This window comes from Cnephaeus nilssonii, assembly GCF_951640355.1.
Source record: "Cnephaeus nilssonii genome assembly, chromosome: 5".
Classification (NCBI taxonomy): Eukaryota; Metazoa; Chordata; class Mammalia; order Chiroptera; family Vespertilionidae; genus Cnephaeus; species Cnephaeus nilssonii.
Genome location: NC_137076.1, coordinates 3,045,080 through 3,066,072, shown reverse-complemented (window position 1 = coordinate 3,066,072; position 20,993 = coordinate 3,045,080). Strand labels below are relative to the sequence as shown.

The 20,993-nt window shown below is 50.9% G+C and overlaps 1 protein-coding gene across 2 annotated transcripts in view; it reads left to right on the top strand.

The window, feature by feature from the left end:
- LOC307098956 (bifunctional heparan sulfate N-deacetylase/N-sulfotransferase 4) overlaps positions 1–20,993 on the top strand; it is a 198,701-nt gene that overhangs the window by 25,858 nt on the left and 151,850 nt on the right. For both annotated transcript variants that reach the window (XR_013813490.1, XM_079770117.1), the window contains one exon: positions 38–1,237. Coding sequence is in view for 1 of the 2 variants with exons in the window: in XM_079770117.1 (XP_079626243.1) it covers positions 260–1,237 (978 nt within the window). In the remaining variant the exon portion in view is untranslated. The remainder of the gene's footprint in view (positions 1–37; positions 1,238–20,993) is intronic.

The following is a 20,993-nucleotide window of genomic DNA, read 5'->3' as shown; positions in this document are numbered from 1 at the left end:
CTGATTGTCCTGGTCATTGCGTTGCTCCCTTTTCCAGATAGTGTTTGACGGACCAGGCCACCGTCTTTGGTTGGACTCTCTCCAGCTCCCGCCCTGGCCCCCCGCCTCCCAGCTTGACCCGCGGGACCCTCCAGCCCTCACATGCTCTGCGATGGTTACATGAACTCGTGGGCAGCGGCACGCGCACCGACTCACACCGCGCCCGGGATGGCCCTTTAGGGGAGACATTGGGAAAGCTTCCCAGGCCGGACCACAGACAATGCATCTCCTACTGAAGCTGCGGAGAAGCTTCCGCGCCCTCATCGCGCTCCTGGCCACCTTCTGCCTGGCCAGCATCGCCGTCTCCGCCTATTTCCTCTACTCGGGCTACCGGCAGGAGGTGGTGCTCCTGGAAACCACCTCCAAGGCCGAGTGCGCCGACCTCAGACTCCTGCCCATCAGGGCCGCGGAGCCCCGCACGGCCAGGCCCGTGGACACGTCGCGCACGGACCCCACAGTGCTGCTGCTGGTGGAGAGCCAGTACTCCCAGCTGGGCCAGGACATCGCCGCCATCCTGGAGTCCAGCCGCTTCGCCTACCACATGGTCATCGCGCCCGGGAAAGGGGACATCCCGCCGCTGACCGAGGGCGGCAGGGGGAAGTACATCCTGGTCGTCTACGAGAACATCCTCAAGTACGCAGGCATGGACGCGTGGAACCGGGAGCTCCTGGAGAAGTACTGCGTGGAGTACAGCGTGGGCATCATCGGCTTCCACAAAGCCACCGAGAACAGCCCGCCCAGCACGCCGCTGCGGGGCCTGCCCATCAGCCTCCTGAACAACCTGGCGCTGAGGGACTGCCTGGTGGACCCGCGCGCCCCGCTGCTGCGCCTCACCCGGGCACCCCGCGTGCAGCAGGGCCCGCTGCCTGGCCAGGACTGGACGGCCTTCCGCTCCAACCACTCCACCTACCAGCCCGTGCTGCTGGCCGCGCCGCAGAGCGGGGAGGGCCCCCCGGCCGCGTCCGGTGCCCCACTCCACGCCACGGTGGTCCAGGACCTGGGGCTGCACGACGGCATCCGGCGGGTGCTCTTCGGCAACAACTTGAGCTTCTGGCTGCACAAGCTCATCTTCGTCGACGCCGTGTCCTTCCTGTCGGGGAGGAGGCTGACCCTGTCCCTGGACAGGTACCTGCTCGTGGACATCGACGACATCTTCGTGGGGAAGGAGGGCACGCGGATGAACGTCAAGGACGTGAAGGTAAGAACATTGGTCATTAGCATCGTCATTTCTATTTCACTAACTCGGTCCAGTCAAAGTGTAACGTGAATATTTTAGGTTCCTCGTTACCCAAAAAGGTTAAGATGCAGCAGGTTTGAAATAAACTAGTCATTTAACAAAATCTTGAACTAAGGTTCAACTATTGTAATATTCATGTAAAAAACATTCAAACCTGTAAAGAATTTTTTTTTAATTGATTTGAGCCAAATTGTCGACAATTTCCGGGAAGCAGCACCTCAACGGATTGGGATAGTGCTCCAGAGAATGGCGGTTTTTCACCTTGTTTTATACATGACAGTCAAAGGAGGGGACGTAAGTGGGTCACATGAAGTCTGTTGGTGATAGATCAGGGAGGCGGGAGAAAGCAAAGCAGGGAAACCTCTGGGATCGGATAAAAGGTAAAATGATGGACGCACGCTTCTTTTATTTAGGTGGGTGCAGGGTAGTTAACAGCCAACAATTACCATGATTACAACAGCGAGGGAAGTTACAAGCTACCCTGACATTTCAAGGGTATATTACCATAGATGCAAAGACAGTAGGCTCAGTTAAGGTAAAGGTTGACCTTGTCAGTGAAGATACCGGCCTAGGAGGTAACTGCCCCCATAACTGCTTTAGTTTAAAGTTTGATTTCAGACCATCCTTGGTGGTGACTTTAGGTCTCTGAGTTTGCAAGACCGCCATGCAGGCCTCCCCTGGGCTGTCAGGTCAGCATGTGGCCTCTTTCGTCCACACCTCACACACCGGGATGCTTCTGAGGGGCTGGAACTGAAATATCTGTTTGAGCTGAATGTCCCTGCCTGGCCTCCTCACTTCCCCGCTGGGGCACCGGCCGCCCCCTTCTCTAGCCCCTGCTGACCGATGCGCCCCAGAGCTACCCCAGGCGGCTCCCAGGCCCTGTCAGGCCTGACGATGGCGGTTGAAGCATAAGATGGAGAAGTAGCCTGAACCTTGCTAGACCCCCAGGGAAGCCGGCGTTCACGTATGAAATGCCGTGTCCTGTGGGTGCAGAGACGAGCAGAGTCGGAGGTGTGTGCTGGGTGGGCCCCTGAGCTCCCCTTGCTGGGGGGGGGCACCTGTGTGGAGGTCGCACAGTACGGGGCAGGGACACATCCCGGCCGGGTCAGACTGTGACACTCACCGGTGGCCTGTTAGAGCCAGAGCCGCTGTCGCACCGGGCGGTGGGCAGTTCTGAGGACAGTCCCCTCTGCGTCGGGATGCAGCGTCCTCTCGTGTGCCTCTCCGTCCTGTGTGCAAATGCACCCTCCTGTGGGCACTAACTGCAGCAAAGAGGGGAACAAAGAAGTGGGACGCGGCCTGGAATTGCACAGGAATCGGTACTGATTCAAGTAAAAGCTTTCTTCCCCTCGCGAGACCCTCCGTCTGCACCGGAACCAGCCATGATTATTACGGAGAAATGAGTTCACGTTTTCAAGCCTTCCCTGCCCGTGAGCGGCGGCCGGGCTCCTGGGCCCTGCGGGAAGCCCAGGCGGCTGGAGGAGGCGTCGCCCGAGGGCAGTGCTGTGAGGGGTTCGTGACCCCATGAGGCCCACCTGGATTTTCTGTTTTTCTCCTGGATTTTTTGTATTTTCTATTTATTTTAATTCATTCAAACTCTAGTTTTAGTTCCATTTTTAAATCATAAACTTTAAAAGAGGCCGAGTGCCTCCCCGGGTCCACTGAGTGATCCTAAACCCCTGAGGAGGGCCTGCCCCCAGCCAGCCCCGGGACCGCAGGTTCTCCATCACTGGGCCACACTGCCGCTCAGGGGCAGCGATCCCCTCCCTCCGCAGGAAGCACGCCTCTACTCTCCTCTGCTCACACGTAGTCAGAGGTCAGCGATGGCTCCTGCGACATATCCCACGCAGGATGGTGGACACCCACATGCACAGGCAGAGGATCAGAGGTGCTATGTGTGTGTGTGCGCACGTGTGAGTGTGTGGGCTTGTGTGTGTGCGCGCGAGAGTATCGGCGTGTGTGCATGTGTGTGAGTGTGTGCACATGTATGTGTGCCCATGTGCACATGTGTGTGCGTGTGGGTGTGCACATGTGAGTGTGTGAATCTGTGTCTGTGAGTATGTCTGTGTATGTGCATATGGATATTAATTATATACTCTGCACACACACACACACTTTAAAAAACTATCCTTTTGTTGCTTTGGTGTTGTTTCTGATCAGTCATCAAGGCGGAGTAGCCCCGAGATTGGCACCGAGAGCTGTGACCCTCGGCCACGTTCAGCCCAATAGGAAACACAGTTTCAAGCATAAAACTTCTATTCTCAGACTTGGCACCGGATTTCCATTTTAACTTTATTTTTGGATGAATATGATTTTGTGGGAAAGGATCGGAAAGTGTGTGTAGAAAGTACTGGATACTCCGTGTTCTTCTTCCTCACGTTTCTTTTCTGGGCGTGTAACGTGTCCTCACCCCCAGGAGAGGGGAGAAGCCAGGGTGGCTCTTCCATGTTGATATATTCAATCCAGGGCCCGATCCCTGCTCTCACCACGGCGCCATCCGTCGCTCCTCGGTGTGGAGCTGTCTGACGGGCACGGAGCTCAGGACTGGGCGGTTTTCAGGAGCCGGGCCGGACACGCTCACCGGTTTCTGCATTACAGGGCAGAAGCCACTGTGGACGATGGGGACAGAGAGCGGGAGACCGCAGGAGGAGGCAGCATTGGCGTGTGAGTGTGCGGGCCTGTGTGTACACGTGTGCACGGTCCAGGGAGCGAGTCCCAGGCCGCAGGCTCAGCCAGGCGAGGTTTGGCTGGAATCGAGGCCGCTGGGGAATGCTGAGTTGCCCGTGTTGGTTGGATGCTCAAGAAAATCAGAAATAGTCGTGGGACGAGATACTGAAGACGTGGTTTTGTCCATAGCAGCAAGCGCTGTGGACAGACGGATACCAGTCGCTCGCTGACGGTTTTCAGCCAGAAAGTGACTCGATCGGAGCTGGGCTGGGAGAAGACCACACGTGTGAACCAGGGAGATGTTTGTGAGAAGACCGTTCAAGAGCCTGTCACAACAAGACAGGCATAATAATCATTGTGTGCATTTTGCTGATTGTTTGTTTTTATTGATGTCAGAGAGGAAGGGAGGAGGGTAGAAAGAGACATCAATGATGAGATGGAGTCATTGACCAGCTGCCTCCTGCACGCCCCCTACTGGGGATCAAGCCCGAAACCCAGGCATGTGCCCTAACTGGGAATTGAACCGTGACCTCCTGGTTCATAGGTCGATGCTCAACCACTGAGCCACGCCGACTGGGCTATATATGTTTTTAAAAATAGTATTTGTTTAGCACATGACTATATGCTAAGCACAGTGCTAATCATTAAGGACACTAAGAGGAAATATTTGTACATTTTCTGAATGAATAAAACACGGCTTAACATATTCAAATGGCCATCGAGCTAATCCGTGACGGAGGGCAGAAAAAGCCCAGACTATCTGTCTTGAAAACAATGGCTTGGGTGTGGGTTTGAGCCTCAGCACCAGCACTTACTAGTTACCCTTGGAAGTGTTTATTGATTGACCTTCCCGGTTCTCAGACTGTGGGTCTGTAACAGCAGCCAAAATCAGCCGCATTCCGAGCGCTGCGGAGCCCCGGCGGAGATGGGCTGGGAAGACGGAGGGACAGACGGGCTAGTGACAGCGGCGCAGCTCAGCTCGGGGACAGCGGGTGGAAGGGGTGGTTGGCAGAGCGGGGGGGGGGGGGGGGGGGATGCGGAATTGACAGAGGTGGATTGGGGCCCCATGGTTTAGCCTGGAGGTGCCCGTAACACACCGAATGGGCGGAGGGAAGGTGCGGGAGACGAGGAGTGTGGTTTAGGGTCCTCCTGGTTAAGGGGGCGTCCAGGCGCAGGCATTTGCAAGAGCAGTCTTGGTTTGCAGACACTGCCGAGGGGGCAGCTGGGTTAGGCCCCACCCGGCTTCGCGCTTGCCATGTCAGTGCTGGTCGCGGAAGGGAGTGGTCAGGCCAGCAGGAAGGCAGCTGGGATGCACCGTTTTGGATTTCCTGTACGAATCCCACAGTCATGACAAGTTCGATTCCCACAGAGAAAAACTGTCTCAGGTCCCAAGACAGCAGCCGGGAATCCTGAGAGCCGCCCCTGGGCCCTCGGAGGAGCCGGCCCCGCAGCAAGCACCGGTGTCTCGGTCAAGTCAAGGCCAAGACCGCCCACTGAGCCCGCAGGTGTCGTGCAGCCAGGAGGCACAGCCATTCGTCTGGAATGTGGCCTTTCATGTTCGTCTCTCCTTGCTGCTGACCCTGGTCCACGAGGCCCGCAGCCCGACCTCGCACTGAGGTGGCCAGGGGCGCCCAGTGACTGTGGCATGAACTCCCGGATGTGGAGGGATGTACAGAGTTAAAGTCTCAAGAGAACAAGGATGAAGTCCGCAATTTTTAGTGATTGTGCCCAGAAATTGCGTCCTACTGAGGGCAAGTCACTGGTTTTCTATTTATTTCCCTGATGCATATTCATGGCGGGGGAGGTCTGTCCCTTGTTGGAAACAAGGGTGAAAGAGGCCCGCTGTCACGGAAACCTGTTTTCTGGGCATCCACAAATTATCTACTTGTTTTGTTTTTTTAAAATATAGTTTTATTGATTTCAGAGAGGAAGGGAGAGGGAGAGAGGAACATCAATGATGAGAGAGAACCACTGATTGACTGCCTCCTGCACGCCCCACACTAAGGATTGAGCCCCCGACTGGGAGAGTAGGGCCTGTCCCCTGACTGGGAAGGAAGCCCTAACCTCCTGGTCCATAGGTCGAGGCTCAAGCACTGAGCAGTGCTGGCCGGGCAGGGCCACCGCGTGTGTATGGCTCTCACCCAGAGACCACATAGGGTTTCACGTCTAAACATCCCCACCTTTCCTGTCCCCTGTAGGAATACATACGTGTGTTCTGAAACCAGTTCTGTGATCATGGGGACATTTAGAGTCACTCTATCTTCCTGATAAATTACAAGTTTATTATCGCCATTTCAAGTGCCTCAGATCACAGCGCAGTGCCTCTTTTTACCAGTTTAATGCTCTTACGGCTCCCCTCTCGCAGTGCTGCCCACTACAGCAGGTCCCGTGTTACTGTCCGCAGCCTGTCTGCGTCTCTGGTGACAGAAGTAAGTCCTTGTGGTTGACATTGGTTGTTCATGTAGCCTGACCATCTTGGTCGTTACTAGTGAATCTCATCAAGTCTGCAGAAGGCAGCCCGGCCGGCGTGGCTCAGGGGTTGAGCGTGGACCTATGAACCAGGAGGTCACGGTTCGATTCCAGGTCAGGGCACATGCCCAGGTTGTGGGCTACATCCCCAGTTGTGGGGTGTGCAGGAGGCAGCCGATCCATGATTCTCTCTCATCACTGATGTTTCTCTCTCCCTCCCTCCCTCTCCCTGCCTCTCTGAAATCAATAAAAATAAAAACCTGCAGAAGGTAATAGAGATGTCATATTTAGAGAATCAATGCCTGGCAGCAATTCTCTGGTTCAGAAAGCTCCTCACAAAGTCTGCAGCGGAAGAGACCCCAAATAAATCCCTCCCTGGATACCCGGGAGTGACAGAGCAGCACAAGGCAGGCAGGGATCCTGCGGATGGAATACAACTGAGACCAGAGCTGGTTTTTCCAAAGCAGCAATGGGAGCTGAAGTCCTCTTCTCGGGGCGTCATTTCCCTTTTTCTTTGCAAAATGGAGACACAGTCCTTTTCTGGGCATAGAAGCTGAATGATGAGAAGGCACGCTATCCCAGGCTCACAACTCCGCTCCATACAGATCGGGTCTGTTGAATACAAGTTGCTTGTTTTTAGTTTATGTTTTTTGTTGTTGTTTTTAATCGGTTTTTATTGATTTCAGGGAGGGAGGGAGAGAGAGATAGAAACATCAATGATGAGAGAGAATTATTGACCAGCTGCCTCCTGCACGCCCCCAACTGGGGACTGAGCCTGCAACCCGGGCATGTGCCTGACCAGAATCGAACCCGGGACCTTTCAGTCCACAGGCTGATGCTCTATCCACTGAGCCAAAGCAGCTCGGGACCAAGTTGTTTGTTTTGGGGCACGAGCATATGTTTCACCAGAGAAAACTGGATTTGGGGGCCATTATCTTTGGGGGGAAGTAATACTTGAAAACATCAGCTCTGAGGAGAGGACTGAGCCCTGGCTGACTGTCACAAGCTGTAATCTCAGGCAAGTTCGTCATAAGCATCAGGCCTTCCTGCCGCGTGGCCTGGGAGCTGTGTGGAGCCCACCTTCCCCAGGCTCCGGGGAGGTTAAATGAGCGCGCCCGGGGGTGACACTGAGGAAAGTGCCCTGCGCTTTGTGAAAATCAACTGCTTGACTCGCTAAGCTGTGGGAGAAAGACTCCTTTGATCTTGTCAATAGTGCGATGGCCACATCTCTCTGATGCTAACAGGACTCAGCTTCGCGCGTCAGCACCTCAGATGTTTGGGTGCGTCTTTAAGGGATCCCCTCTCCGTTTAATGAAGTGTAGGAACTTAAATCGATTTTGTTTAAACAGGTCGCAGGTCCTAATGTGCCTGCCTTTTTGCCTAATACAGGTTCCCACGCGAAATCTGAAAGTTGTCATTCCCTGTTTTGCTCCCGTGTATTGAAAAATAAACCCAAGGAAATATCTTTGCTCATCAGAGAGCAACTACATGCTATGGAAAACATCAGCATTTCTTCTAGTCGTTTGCATTTCAGTGGTGGGGCGTGCATTCAATATAACTTTGCGACCCACTGCGGTTGCAAATGCATAATATGAGTGTATAGGGCATCAAGTCATCACACACTTAAAGGGAAAAATGCTCTACCTCTTTAAATGTTACCGCACAAAAATAAAAATGGTTTCTGGAGTCTGTATTCCATTGTTAAAACTGTCTGTTATTTATTTAACATTTGAAAATATCAAGGCATCAATGGTATTTATTTATTTTGTCTTTGGACACTCAGTTTTATTTTATACTAGGGGCCCAGTGCACAAATTTGTGCACCTTAAAAGGAACTGTGGGCCGCAAGGCTGTGGTGGGCACAGGGGAGGGTCTCGGCCCATCCTCTGTGCCCCCACCCGGCTCCTCCCACCACAGCCCCCAGTCCCCTGTCTACCAGCAGCCCTGATCCCGCCACCACTGCTACCACACGCTGATGACACGGAGTGAGTGGGGCCGGCGCTGTCAGTGGGTGCGAGCAGCAGCTACTGCCCCGATTGCCCCTCAGGAGCAGGGGCAGGTGGAGAAGCCCTGAGGGGCGATCGGGGCCAGCAGCCGCCGCTCGCACCCACTGAGGGAGCTGAGCCCTCAGGGTCGGCACCAGGCACCAGCAGCAGGTGCAGGCGGCAGCTCCAGCACTGGTAGTGGGTGCGAGCACCAGGTGGGACCATGGTGCATGGGAGCAAAGAATTTTCAGTAACCACCAGAGGCTCGCCCCCATGACAGTGACTGGTGCCCCCCACAGGTCTGGCACCCCCGCTCACCTGCTCCACCATCCCACTGCCGCCAATGCCCGCCATGTTCCACAGTCTGCCTCCTGCTGCCGACACCTGCCATGTTCCACGTGCACCCCTTGGAGGTCAGCGCTCATCATAGCGACCAGTTGTTCAGTTGTTCCCCCGTTCAGTCTATTTGCATATTAGGGTTTTATATAGAGAGATTACTTTCAAGTGGACAATGTGGTGGTTAGACAATTATATAATCTACTAGAGGCCTGGTGCATGAAACTTCATGCACTGGAGGGAGGGTCCCTCAGCCCAGCCTGCCCCCTCTCACAGCCCGGGAGCCCTCAGGGGTGGGAGGTGACCTGGCGATCAGGGGAAGGCGATGCCCCATCACACCTCTGCTGCTGCCACTGCCAGCAGCGCAAGCCTCGGCCAGCCCTGGTTACCTGAGCCTCGGGCAACCCTGGCAGCTGGGCAGCCGCCATCCAAGGCTTGCCTGTGCCTCAGGCTGGCCCTGGGTGGCCTGGGGGCTGAGGGGACTGGGTGTCGCCATCTTGTGGCTGTGGGTGCCGCCATCTTTGAGGACAGGGTAGCCAATTAGCATGTTCCCTCCTTATTGGCTGTGGGCGCTGCCATCTTTGAGGGTGAGGCAGTCAATTAGCATATTCCCTCCTTATTGGCTGTGGGCGCCGCCATCTTTGCAACGGCGTGAGGGTCAAGTAGCACATTCCCTCTTTATTAGATAGGATGACCTGTTCCCCCAATAATTCCAGTCCCTGCCTGGTACCATGTAAGGCATCGATGACATTTAAATGTTTAACCACTTTATTAAGGTGTGACTGACATGTAAAAGGCTGTACATATTTAATGTCTCCAACTCAAGGAGTTTGGGAATGAGTACATACCTGTGAAACCATCTCACCAGAAGGACCTAAACATGCCCATCACTTGGCAAAGTTTCCGTCCTCCTCCTTTATCACAAGTATGAGTATTAGAGTTAGTGTTAGTACTCGTGTTATTGTTGTGTCAGTAAGAACACGTAACGTAAGATATACCTTCTTAGCAAAGTTTAAACATATAACACCATATTGTTAGCTATAAGCTCTCTGCTGTGTCATAGGTCTTCAGAGCTGATTGATTCTGCATAACTAGAACGTCCTACCCTTTGGCCATCCCCTCTCCATCCCCATACCCTCCCCCAGTGCCTGGCCACCACCATTCTGCTCAGTTTCTGTGAGTTTGACTATTTTGGATTCCACAGGCAAGCAAGAGCCACAGTGCTTGTGTTTCTGTGTCCAGCTCATTTCACATAACACAGTACCTCCAGGCCCACTGTGTTGTTGCAAATGGGGGGGATTTCCTTCTTCTTTAAGTCTGAGTAACATTTCATTGTGTGCACGCACCACAAGTCTTCATCCTTTCATTCATCCATGGACATGCATGTCGTTTCCGTGAACAATGTTGCAATAAGCATGGGAGTACAGGTGTCTCTCAGAGGTCCTGATACACTTCCTTTGGCTATATGCTCAGATGTGGGGTTGCTGGATTGGACCGGAGCTCTATTGTAGAGTTTTTCAAGAACCTCCATACTGTTTTACACAATGGGTACAACTTACACACTTTGTTGAACTTAAAATATGTATTAAGGCAGTTAAATATTATGGCAATAATTTGTTTGAGCATTGTCCCAGGCACCAAGAGGTCGCTGGCTCAATTCCCCGTCGGGGCACATGCCCAGGTTGCAGCTGGATCCCCAATAGGGGGCGAGCAGGAGACAGCCAATCAATGTTTCTCTTTCTCTTCCTCTCCCTCTCCCTTCCTCTCTCTTTAATAGGAAAATCAATAAAAACATTTTTAAAAAGAAATTCTAATATAAAATAATAGAATAAATAGAACTTATAGAAAATATATGCAAAAATACTGAATTTAGGTAAAAATAAGTTTTAGAGTTGTAAAGCCATGCTTTCTTGAGATTGATGAAGATCTAATTGAAAAGGCCAGACCCAATTTGTCAAAGATCCTTTCTTTTGATTTGAAACCCGAATGTATTACAAGTGAAATATAAAACCAGTGTTTCTATTTGCTTGCAAGTAACTCTTACAGATGATATTTCGTAAAAGATATCAGATATTCAATATGCTTTATGAGATTCACACCAGTATCTGCAACATCTGTTTTTTCTTTTTAAAGGAAGGTTGCAGAGCCCAGCACATGTAAGCTAAAGAGAAGCAAAACTGATTTCTTCAGAATGTCTGGACATGTCAAGCTTATCCATCTGAGCAAATATCTCTTTCAGTCCTTCTGTCCTTGAGTTATCTAACTTGTCTTTTTAAAAACCTTTTTTATTTATTTATCTATTCATCTATATCATAGTACTAATGCACCATGTTTACTTCTCAATTAATTTCATAAAGGGAATAGAACTCAGTAACTAAATGGTTTGCTAGAGCTCATTTTAAGTTATCATTGCATATTAAATTGAATATTCCAGAATACGCCACAGCACATGATAAACATGTCATATATGAGATGAAACATGTGAAAAGTTTCACAAGCATTTTTACACTCACCATTATACTCCTGCTAGCTTCATTTCACATACAAGTAGAATAGTTAAAACTTTTGGATTATTGCACATATTTTTACTATTAGAGTGATATTTCAAAATCTTATTTCAACATACTCAACTAGAAATCACTTTAAAATACTAATGGATAAAATTTGCTTACTTTATGTTTTACAGTTTGCCTAATTTCTTTAGTTATTTTAAGGAAGTCTCACTCTTATACTAGTAAATGCTACATTGGCCCTACAGTGGAAGAAAAAGCAACAACGTGTGTGTGTGTGTGTGTGTGTGTGTGTGTGTGTGTGTAGAAATGATCATATGAAATATCTCTGCTAGAAAAAAGTATTATTTCTTATTATATAAATTCAAAAATATGTGTCTCCCCCAAACAACATTAATACATGCCTAAGAGGGGCATCACCATTTCCTCCCTGCTATTCCCCACATTCAAGACAGACATTTTAAACTATGCGCCGTGTTTCACACACTAAATTCCTATCCTATTTGCATACTTACTATGAAATTTTAGCTCCTCTGCGCATCACTGTTTCAGATTTAACTTTGCTTTTGAATCTCTCAGACCGTCAAGAATCGTGTACTTGATCGAAATCGTGCTTCCACGGTGGCCTCTCGAAAGGAAAATGCACGTTGTATGCTCCCCGGGGAGGGGCGCTCTGCTCATTCACAGAGAACACCAGTGAATCACTCTCCCAGGCACTTTGACCAAACAGACAGGAGCAAGTCCCTGCTGAGAGGTTGGCTAAGACCCTGAGCCCAGCGGCCCGAGGGGGTCTGCAGGCTGCCACCCCCGGCGGAACTCTGGCTGCAGTGAGTTCCTTCTGAATTATTCACTGCCCCAATAGGTGCTGCTTATTCCCATGTGGCATGTGGCACTTCTTCCACGGAGGACACAACAAAGAGGGAAACGTGACGGGTAGCGTGGGGCGTGGGGCACAGCTGAGGAAGAGGCTGTGGGAGGGTTGGGAGGAACTCTCAAGGTCAGACCCTCAGAGCCCTTGCGGCTGCTGCTGTGCCAGTGGTTCTCAACCTTCCTAATGCCACGACCCTTTAATAGTTCCTCATGTTGTGGTGACCCCCAACCATAAAATTATTTTCGTTGCTACTTCATAACTGTAATTTTGCTACTGTTAATGAATCGTAATGTAAATATCTGTGTTTTCCGATGGTCTTAGGCTCTACAGCAGCGACCCTCTTAGGCGACCCTGCTAGTGGTTCTCAACCTGTGGGTTGCGACCCACAGGTTGAGAACCACTGCTGTAGAGCCTAAGACCATCGGAAAACACAGATATTTACATTACGATTCATAACAGTAGCAAAATTACAGTTATGAAGTAGCAACTGAAATAATGTTATGGTTGTGCCGAGGCGCCCTGCGGACCCTGGGACCCGGGACCCTCACAAAGGGCGAGCGTTTCTCGCACGTCCCGAGGGTCCGCGGACCTGCTCTCCATAGTCGCTGTGAGTCACCATCGGAGAGAGTGGATGGAAGTGGTTGTGACGGATTTCTGGGCTGGCGGAGTGGACTGACCACCGATTCCCTGTTTAGGACAGAAACTTGGAGGAAACACACAGTGACAGGAGGAGATTCTACTTTGGGGGGGTGGGCACAAGGCGCAATATGCATATCTTGTAACATGGAAACCCACACGCGAAACCTGTATGTTCATGTTGACCAATGTCACCCCAATCAATTTAATATAAATAAATAAATAAATAAATAAATAAATAAATAAATAACAAGAAACACAAGGTGGTGATAGATCAGAAAAAAAATGGCTAAAGAGCGGTAAAGAATATGACTTTGCTCCAGTAATAGAAGAGATGTCTTTGAGAGTTTCGTAAGGAGCAAGCACTGACTTTTAGAGGTGGCCTGGGGTGTCGATGGTTCCCTGCGGTTGCCCTTGGTCTGTGAACATCTCAGTTCATGGGCAGGCCGGGTGTATCTCTGCAGTTCTCACGATTTTATTATATATATATTACGTGCGGCTATGATCACACGAGGTGTGAAACCCCTTCGCTAACAAAGGGAGGAGCGCAGTGGGAATGAGACGCTGTGATGTCCGTAGGCATGAGGCTGGGTGCTGTGAGCAATGGGGCAAATGCAACTTTTGTTCATTCCCTAAGATTACATCACTCATTCCATACCCACCTAACATCTCTTCCAATCAGTTTCTGATGTCTTCACTTCCGCAACCATCAGTGCTCACTGCTATAATCAGGACAAGGCAATTGATTGGTTTGTCTCATTTTGTTATTTGGGATGAAGCTGTTATATTTTGGACAGTCACTCCTATTCACAGTAAGAAAAGTTTTAATTTTCCATTCAGTGCTATGTGCAAATAGACAGCAATGTTCTTGGTACTTTGCCTCAAAAAATCTAATTCTGAGTGTGTGTGTGTGTGTGTGTGTGTGTGTGTGTGTGCGCGCACGTGCGCGTGCATGCAACTTCAGAACTTTTCCTCCATGTCAGCTACTCATCTGTTCTGACTCTAAGAAACCATTTTTAAATATAAAAGGGCACAATTAATTTTTGCTACCTGCTAGGTTTGTATAATTTAATTCTAAGGCTTTCTTACTGCTCTACTTAAAAAAAAAGAGTTCCTGTGGAGTGCAATTCCTCTTTGTACCATTCCTACTGACAACAAGGGAACTGAAAGAAATCCTGAAATCTAAACAGGCTCTGAAAATGCGCCCTCAAACGTCGCTGCCTTACCTCAAGGCAGGAGAAATCAAGTCAAAGCTTTGTATTCTGCTATCGAAGACCACATTGTGACTTCAATGTAGAGGAAAAAAGGGAGAGAGAAAGAAAAGAAAAGAAAAATAATAGGTGGAAGAAGGTAAAGTTAAACTGTTTTAAAATCTCAGGACAAAGTAGTAAAATTTAACACAGAAAACAAAAATAATTGATTCCCATATTGGAAAACAGGACATGGGAATGTAACTGAAACCAAGGTTTGGCTGCCTGACACCATGAAAGCCAAACACATGAGACAAATGCTGGTGAAAAAGGAAAGAGGCTTATTCAAGTGCCAGTCACCCGTTGAGATGGGAGACTCTTAGCCAAAGCCATGTCACAGTGCAGGCAGACGTTTTTATAATGAGGGGGAGGCAGAGCAGAACAAAGAAACTGAGGGGAGGAGGTTGAATCAGCACAGTCCATTCTGATAAAGACCTTGAAACTGGTCACATGATGGTTAAGTGTGTGTCATCTTGGCGTTTGTCATCCTCGTTCAAGGCCAGCAAATCTCCTGGAACTGGGATGGCTGAAGGTAAGTGTCTGTATCTTCTGAAGTTAGTTCCTAGGATTCTCATACAAACACGCTGCTTATGTATATGCTGCATTTAGAGTCAGCATTTGCAGAAACAATGCCAAAAGAATGTTGGGGTGGGTTACAATTCCCCACTGTTAAGGAAGGAAAATCAAATGCCTTACTCGGATATCTAGCTCATACAAGAATTTGTCAAATACATTGCATTTCCTTTGCAGCGGTATTATTAGAGTTGCTTTGCCATTCAAATCAAGTCCAAGAATAAGCACTGAGGGCAATAATACAATTTAATATCATTGATATTAATCAAGCACTTATCAAAAGCGGCAGTGTGGCTCAGGTGAATGGATAGCTGCGAAAGATAAAAGCGTGATTTCCTGTGCCCAGCAAGGAGAAAAAACAAAGGTAAGAGAGGGCCCTGTGTGTAAATCCATACATGTGGACACACACATGCGTGTGCTTGCTGGTTTCACTAATCACTGACAGTCAGGACATCTTTCCGAGCCTTGCAACGTGATGCGCTGGTATCAGCGCTTCCCTAGGAAAGACACGTAGCAGCCGCACAGTAACCAGCGCCCGTCTCTGCTGTGTGCGAGGTGTGTAACATGCAGCATCTTCTAGCCACACCTGACAAAGCCGTGTCTGTGCATCCAAGCCATTCGTTCGTTCAAGCATGGTGGCTGAATTCATGTTTATTAAGTCAGCCAAAAAAATAGCCTCCCCCAGGCCTAACCTGGAATATGGAAACAGCGTATGCTCAATGCAGACCTATAAGCAACTGTTTTCAGAAACAAAAATAATGGGAGTTGAAATTTTTGCGAGATATTCTACAATTTAAACATAGCTTTAGTGGATTGACGTTGGTTGGACAATTTGTGAATGAGAAGTGAAATAGGAAGGATGCCATAGTAACGCGTAGGACCGAGGTGTTGAATGAACGTTTTTACTAGCAGAACAATAGGTATGAAAGCAGCAATAATAAAAAATACGTTACTTCTTCTCTGTGCCAAGCATGACGCTCAGTGTCCTACAGATTTTAACTCAAATCCTCAGAACATCTAATCACAGGTGCAGCCAGCATTTGGTTTCACAAACAGCACCAGAGAGGCCCTGAGGGCAGACAACCTTCCCCAGGCCCTGTGACCAGCGGGGAGCAGCGCTGTGACCTGAACCCCGGGGGTCTGGCTTCAGAGGTGTAACTCCTACTCAGGGCTCCCCCTGCCTCTCAGGGTGACCTTTCGATCTTGAACTTTTCCATTAATCACTGAATTTGCAGGTTGTTATGTTTTTTTCCTCTTTATGTTGTAACTTGAACAAATCCCTGCAATTTAACTGTCCTCCTTACAAATGTTTCTAATAAATGGAAATGTAAGATGGAAATCATAATTCATAATTTGTTGTATGGCCAAACTCACCTAATACCTTTTTATTTTTTAAATATATTTTTATTGATTTCAGAGAGGAAGGGAGAGGGAGAGATAGAAACATCAGTGATGAGAATCATTGATTGGCTGTCTCCTGAAAGTCCCCTGCTGGGGATCAAGACCATAACCTGGGCATGTGCTCTTGAGTCAAACCCAGGACCCTTCAGTCCACAGACTAATGCTCTATCCATTGAACCAAACCAGCTGGGGCGCCTTTTTAGTTTTTAACATAATACAGTGAAGCTTACATGTAAAAGTAGATAATTGTTTACTCTATCCAACTCATCCATGACAAGCATAGACTTTTGGTAAACCATACCAACATGCACACTATATATGCATACTAGTACATGTTTGTATATTTAATCACAGTCATAAAAATGATTTTTTCCAAAGGCCTGAGAATGTGTCTCCATGCAGCCAGTCTGCCATGCAATGCTAAGGAAATCTTTTCAGAAACGTCTTTTTTCCCTCAAGTCTGTTATCGGATGCTGCTTAGGTATAACTATTCATGGTACGCTATTGTGGGCAATATTTTTACTCTAGTGATCAAGCAGTCTATATATATAAAACCCTAATATGCAAATAAACCAAATGGCAGAACAACCAAACAACATGTTGCTATGACGTGTGCTGACCACCATGGGGTGCACGTGGAACATGACAGGCATCGGCCATGGTGGGATGGTGGAGCAGGTGAGAGGGGGTGCCAGACCAAAGCGGGGCACTGATCGCTGCCATCAGGGCCAGCCTCTGGTGGTTACTGAACATTCTCTGCTCCCGCCCAGCGCACGCAACTGCTGCCAGCCCCAGTCACCCCTGAGGGCTTCTCCACCTCCCCCTGCTCCTGAGGAATGATCGGGGCAGCAGCTGCCGCTCGCACCTGCTGCTGGCGCTGGCCCTGATCGCTCCACACTGTCATCGGGTGCGAGCGGGGCTGGCGCCATCAGCACATGGGAGTGGCGGCAGGAGTGGGGCTGTAGGCAGATGGGACCAGGGGCCGTGGCAGGAGGGGCCGGGTGGGGCACAGAGGATGGGCCAAGACCTGCCCCTGTGCTCACCACAGCCCACAGTTCCTTTCAAGGTGCACGAATTTGTGTACTAGGCCCCTAGCCTATAATAATAAAAGCGTAATATGCTAATTAGACTGGACAGCTGAACGACATTCTGGATTTCCTTCCGGATGAAGCCTTGGTGGCAGGGGCCAAGGGAAAGGAGGTTAGGGGTGATCAGGCAGGCAGGCGAGCAGTTAGGGGCGATCAGGCAGGCAGGCAAGCGGTTAGGGGTGATCAGGCAGGTTAGGGGTGATCAGGCAGGCAGGCAGAGTGGTTAGGGGAGATCAGGCAGGCAGGTGAGTGGTTAGGGGTGATCAGGCAGTCAGGTGAGTGGTTGGGGCGATGAGGCAGGCAGGCAGAGGTGGTTAGGGATGATCAGGCAGGCAGGCAAGCAGTTAGGGGCAATCAAGCAGGCAGGCAGAGTGGTTAGGGGTGATCAGGCAGGTAGGCAGAGGTGGTTAGGGACAATCAGGCAGGCAGGCAGAGTGGTTAGGGTCTATCAGGTAAGCAGGCAGGTGAGTAGTTAGGAGCCAGCGGTCCCGGATTGTGAGAGGGATGTCCAACTGCCAGTTTAGGCTTGATCCCATAGGGATCCCTTAGGGATCGTGCCTAAACCAGCAGTCTGACATCCCCCAAGGGGTCCTGGATTGTGCGAGGGTGCAGGCCAGGCTGAGGGACCCCCCCTCCCATGCACAAATTTTATGCACCAGGCCTCTAGTCATATGTAATAAAGAGCTAATATACTAATTAGACCAGATGGTGGAACAACCTTGTGGATCGACCTTCCAGAAGAACCTTCTGGAACAACCAGTGGGCGGGGGCGGGGCCGAGAGGCAGCCAGGGTCACGAGGGCCAAGACCCTTGCACGAATTTTGTGCATTGGGCCTCTAGTAGATGAATAAAAGTCTTCTTATAAGCACTGGATATAAATAGAGAATCTAAGAAATGAGTCTCAAAAACACATTTTAATGAATTTTGTTAGTTGAAGTTATAGGAGTGGTCTTAATTATTTTAATTTTTCGAATTTTACATCTTTGTTCACTCCGTCTATAATTATAAATTGGATTTTTAAATGTTTTTTAAATTTATTTTAGAGAGAGAAGAAGGGAGAGGGACAGACAGAAACATCAATAAAAGAGAAACATTAATCGGCTGCCTCCCGCATGCCCCCTAATGGGGATCAAGCCCACAACCTGGGCATATGCCCTGACCAGGAATTGAACTGGCGACCTCCTTGTTCATGGGTTGACACTCAACCACTGAGCCACACCAGGGGAGGGCAGTTGGGGTGGGGGGGCAGGCATGCAGTGGAGGACAGTTGGGGGGGACCCAGGCCAGCAGGGAAGGGCAGTTGTGGGGGACAAGGCCAGCAGGGGAGGGCAGTTGGGGGGGACCAGGCCTGCAAGGGACGGCAGCTGTGGGGGACCAGGCCTGCACGGGAGGGCAGTTGTGGGTGATCATGCCAGCAGGGAGGGCAGTTAGGGGTGACCAGGCCAGAAAGGGAGGGCAGTTGGGGGGGACCCAGGCCTGCAGGGGAGGGCAGTTGAGGGGACCAGGCCTGCAGGGGAGGGCAGTTGGGGGGACCAGGCCAGCAGGGAGGGCAGTTGGGGGGACCAGGCCAGCAGGGAGGGCAGTTAGGGGTGACCAGGCCATCAAGGGAGGGAAGTTAGGGGCAATCGGGCCAACTGGGGAGCAGTTAGGCATCGATCAGGCTGGCAGGGGATTGGTTAGGGGGTGATCAGGCTGGCAGGCAGAAGCAGTTAGGGGCAATCAGGCAGAGGCAGGTGAGCAGTTGGGAGCCAGCAGTCCTGGATTGTGAGAGGGATGTCCAACTGCCTGTTTAGGCCCAATCCCGGACATCCCTCAAGGGGTCCCAGATTGGAGAGGGTGCAGGCTGGGCTGAGGGACACCCCCCCCCCATGCACGAATTTCATGCACCGGGCTTCTAGTCTATGTTATAAAGAGGTAATATGCAAATTAGGCCAGGACTTCGTAACAGGTTATGACCAGACAGAAGGAGGTTGCGCGCACAGGTGAGACAGGAGTGGAGACAGAGACAGAGGCAGGGGGGCCTGCCCAAGTCTGCACGGTGGCTCGGGCGGCCCCAGAGCAGACACAGTCAGGAGGGTCGGGGAATGCTGCGAGAAAGGCTCAGTCCCAGCCCCCTGCGGCACCGATCCCGCCTGACCCCCATGGCAGTCGGTGCTGCATGAGTCAGGCATGGGTCCGGGCCCCCCCGCGGGGTGCCTCTAGTCAAAATATAAATGGCTACGCACTAATGTTCAGGAAAACACAGAAATATATCAAAAGCATCTGATGTCCACTAATCACGGGCCGTAGCGGTGGACAGTCTGTGAGAGGGATTCCCTGTGCGGCACTGGCTGGGCCGGGAGCCACGGGAGGAGGGGCACTAACGACTCAGGTGTCACCGGGAACTCCCCTCTGCTTCTGCGTGGCAGCACAGCTTCAGGGGTGAGGGTGGGACCCCGAAGAGCTGCGGGAGGTTCTGATGAGACCTCTGCTCTCCAGGAAGTAACACAGGGAGGCAGATAACTTCAATGGGTCATAAAATAGGACCGAAGCCAGATGTCAGCAAAGATGAACTGTAGCAGCCAGAAGGCTGAGTCGAGAATCCACTGTGGTGAGAGGAGCAGAGAACATGTGACGGGGAGGGTGGTGGTGGACCAGGACCCAGGGTTCAGGGGGCCCCTCATAGCACTCCAGGCGGGAAGACATGTCAGCCCAGGCCTGAGACGGGCGGCTCTGCAGCCGCCGCGTATGGCTGGGTGTCACACTGTGCAAAAAACAGGACAGGGGGACGGAAACGTTACCGTCGCATTATTTTATGAAGCTTCTCCGAGGGTGTATTCTGGAGTTTAGATTTTATTCTGCAGTAAATGAAGAATCACCGGGTGTTTTTCTTTTTTAAGACGTCAATGGGCCAATCAGAGTTCTGTCTTAGAGCAACACCGGTGGAGGGCGATGGAGGCGTGAGGCAGGAGACGTGGCTCGGAGACGTGGCTTGGGGAACTGTGGCCATAACCCCGCCGCGGGAATGAGCTGCCTGGCGCTGTGTCGCCCGGACTGGCCGGACAGGAGGGCACGGCACCCACAGCGGACACGCCCCGGGGCCTGCTTCCCGCTCTCGACGACGGGGACAATGGCGACATCCAGGGGGAAGAGAGGGAAAGAAACACCTTAAGGCACCCTCACGTCTGAGCTGGCCCATTGCAATGCCGGGGATGCCAGTAGGAGAGAGAGAAAAATCCAGCATACATTTGCAGGGGGAGGGGGCACAGTTGGGCATAGAGTTGGAGTAATAAGCCAAGTACAAAATGATGACTGCATTCCTGTGTAATGAGCTAAAAGGCAGTGAAATGAGGTTGGAAAAAGGTCAGTTTTAGGAAGATCCCCAGTACTGAGCTGGTTCAAGAAAAGCGAGAGGAGAGAGGAGAGGAAGGCCCCAGGGAGAGTGCAGGGGAGCCGGGATGAGGGGAGGCGTGGACGGGGGGGCGTGGGGTGCTGACTGGGACATCCCTACAGGAATCATCCGAGTCACAGATCAAATCGGCTGAGACATCACTGTCCTGAGTGTATGCCCTTGGCTCTTACTCATCTGGCAGTGCGTTCTCACCGAGTCCTCACCGGTGCCACCACCTCCCCGCCTAACCCACATTCACACGCACTCCCTGGACCACGGCCCTTGCTGCCCAGGAGCAGGCCGCCCACAGCAAGGCGGTGCCTGCCTTGCCCTTCCCACTGTATGTTCCTCAGCTGGGTGCTCGTCCCCGAGGCCACTGCCCTGACCATGGGACTTGACTGACCATTCTTCTCCCAGCGACTGCAAGAATGACAGCGGCCACATCTGAGTCTAGGTGTGAGTCGAAACTAGTGCTTGATGTGGGCATATTTATGATATATTTTGTCCCAAGATTTTGGTTTTGTTTTATTGATTTTATAGAGGGAGAGAAATAGAAACATC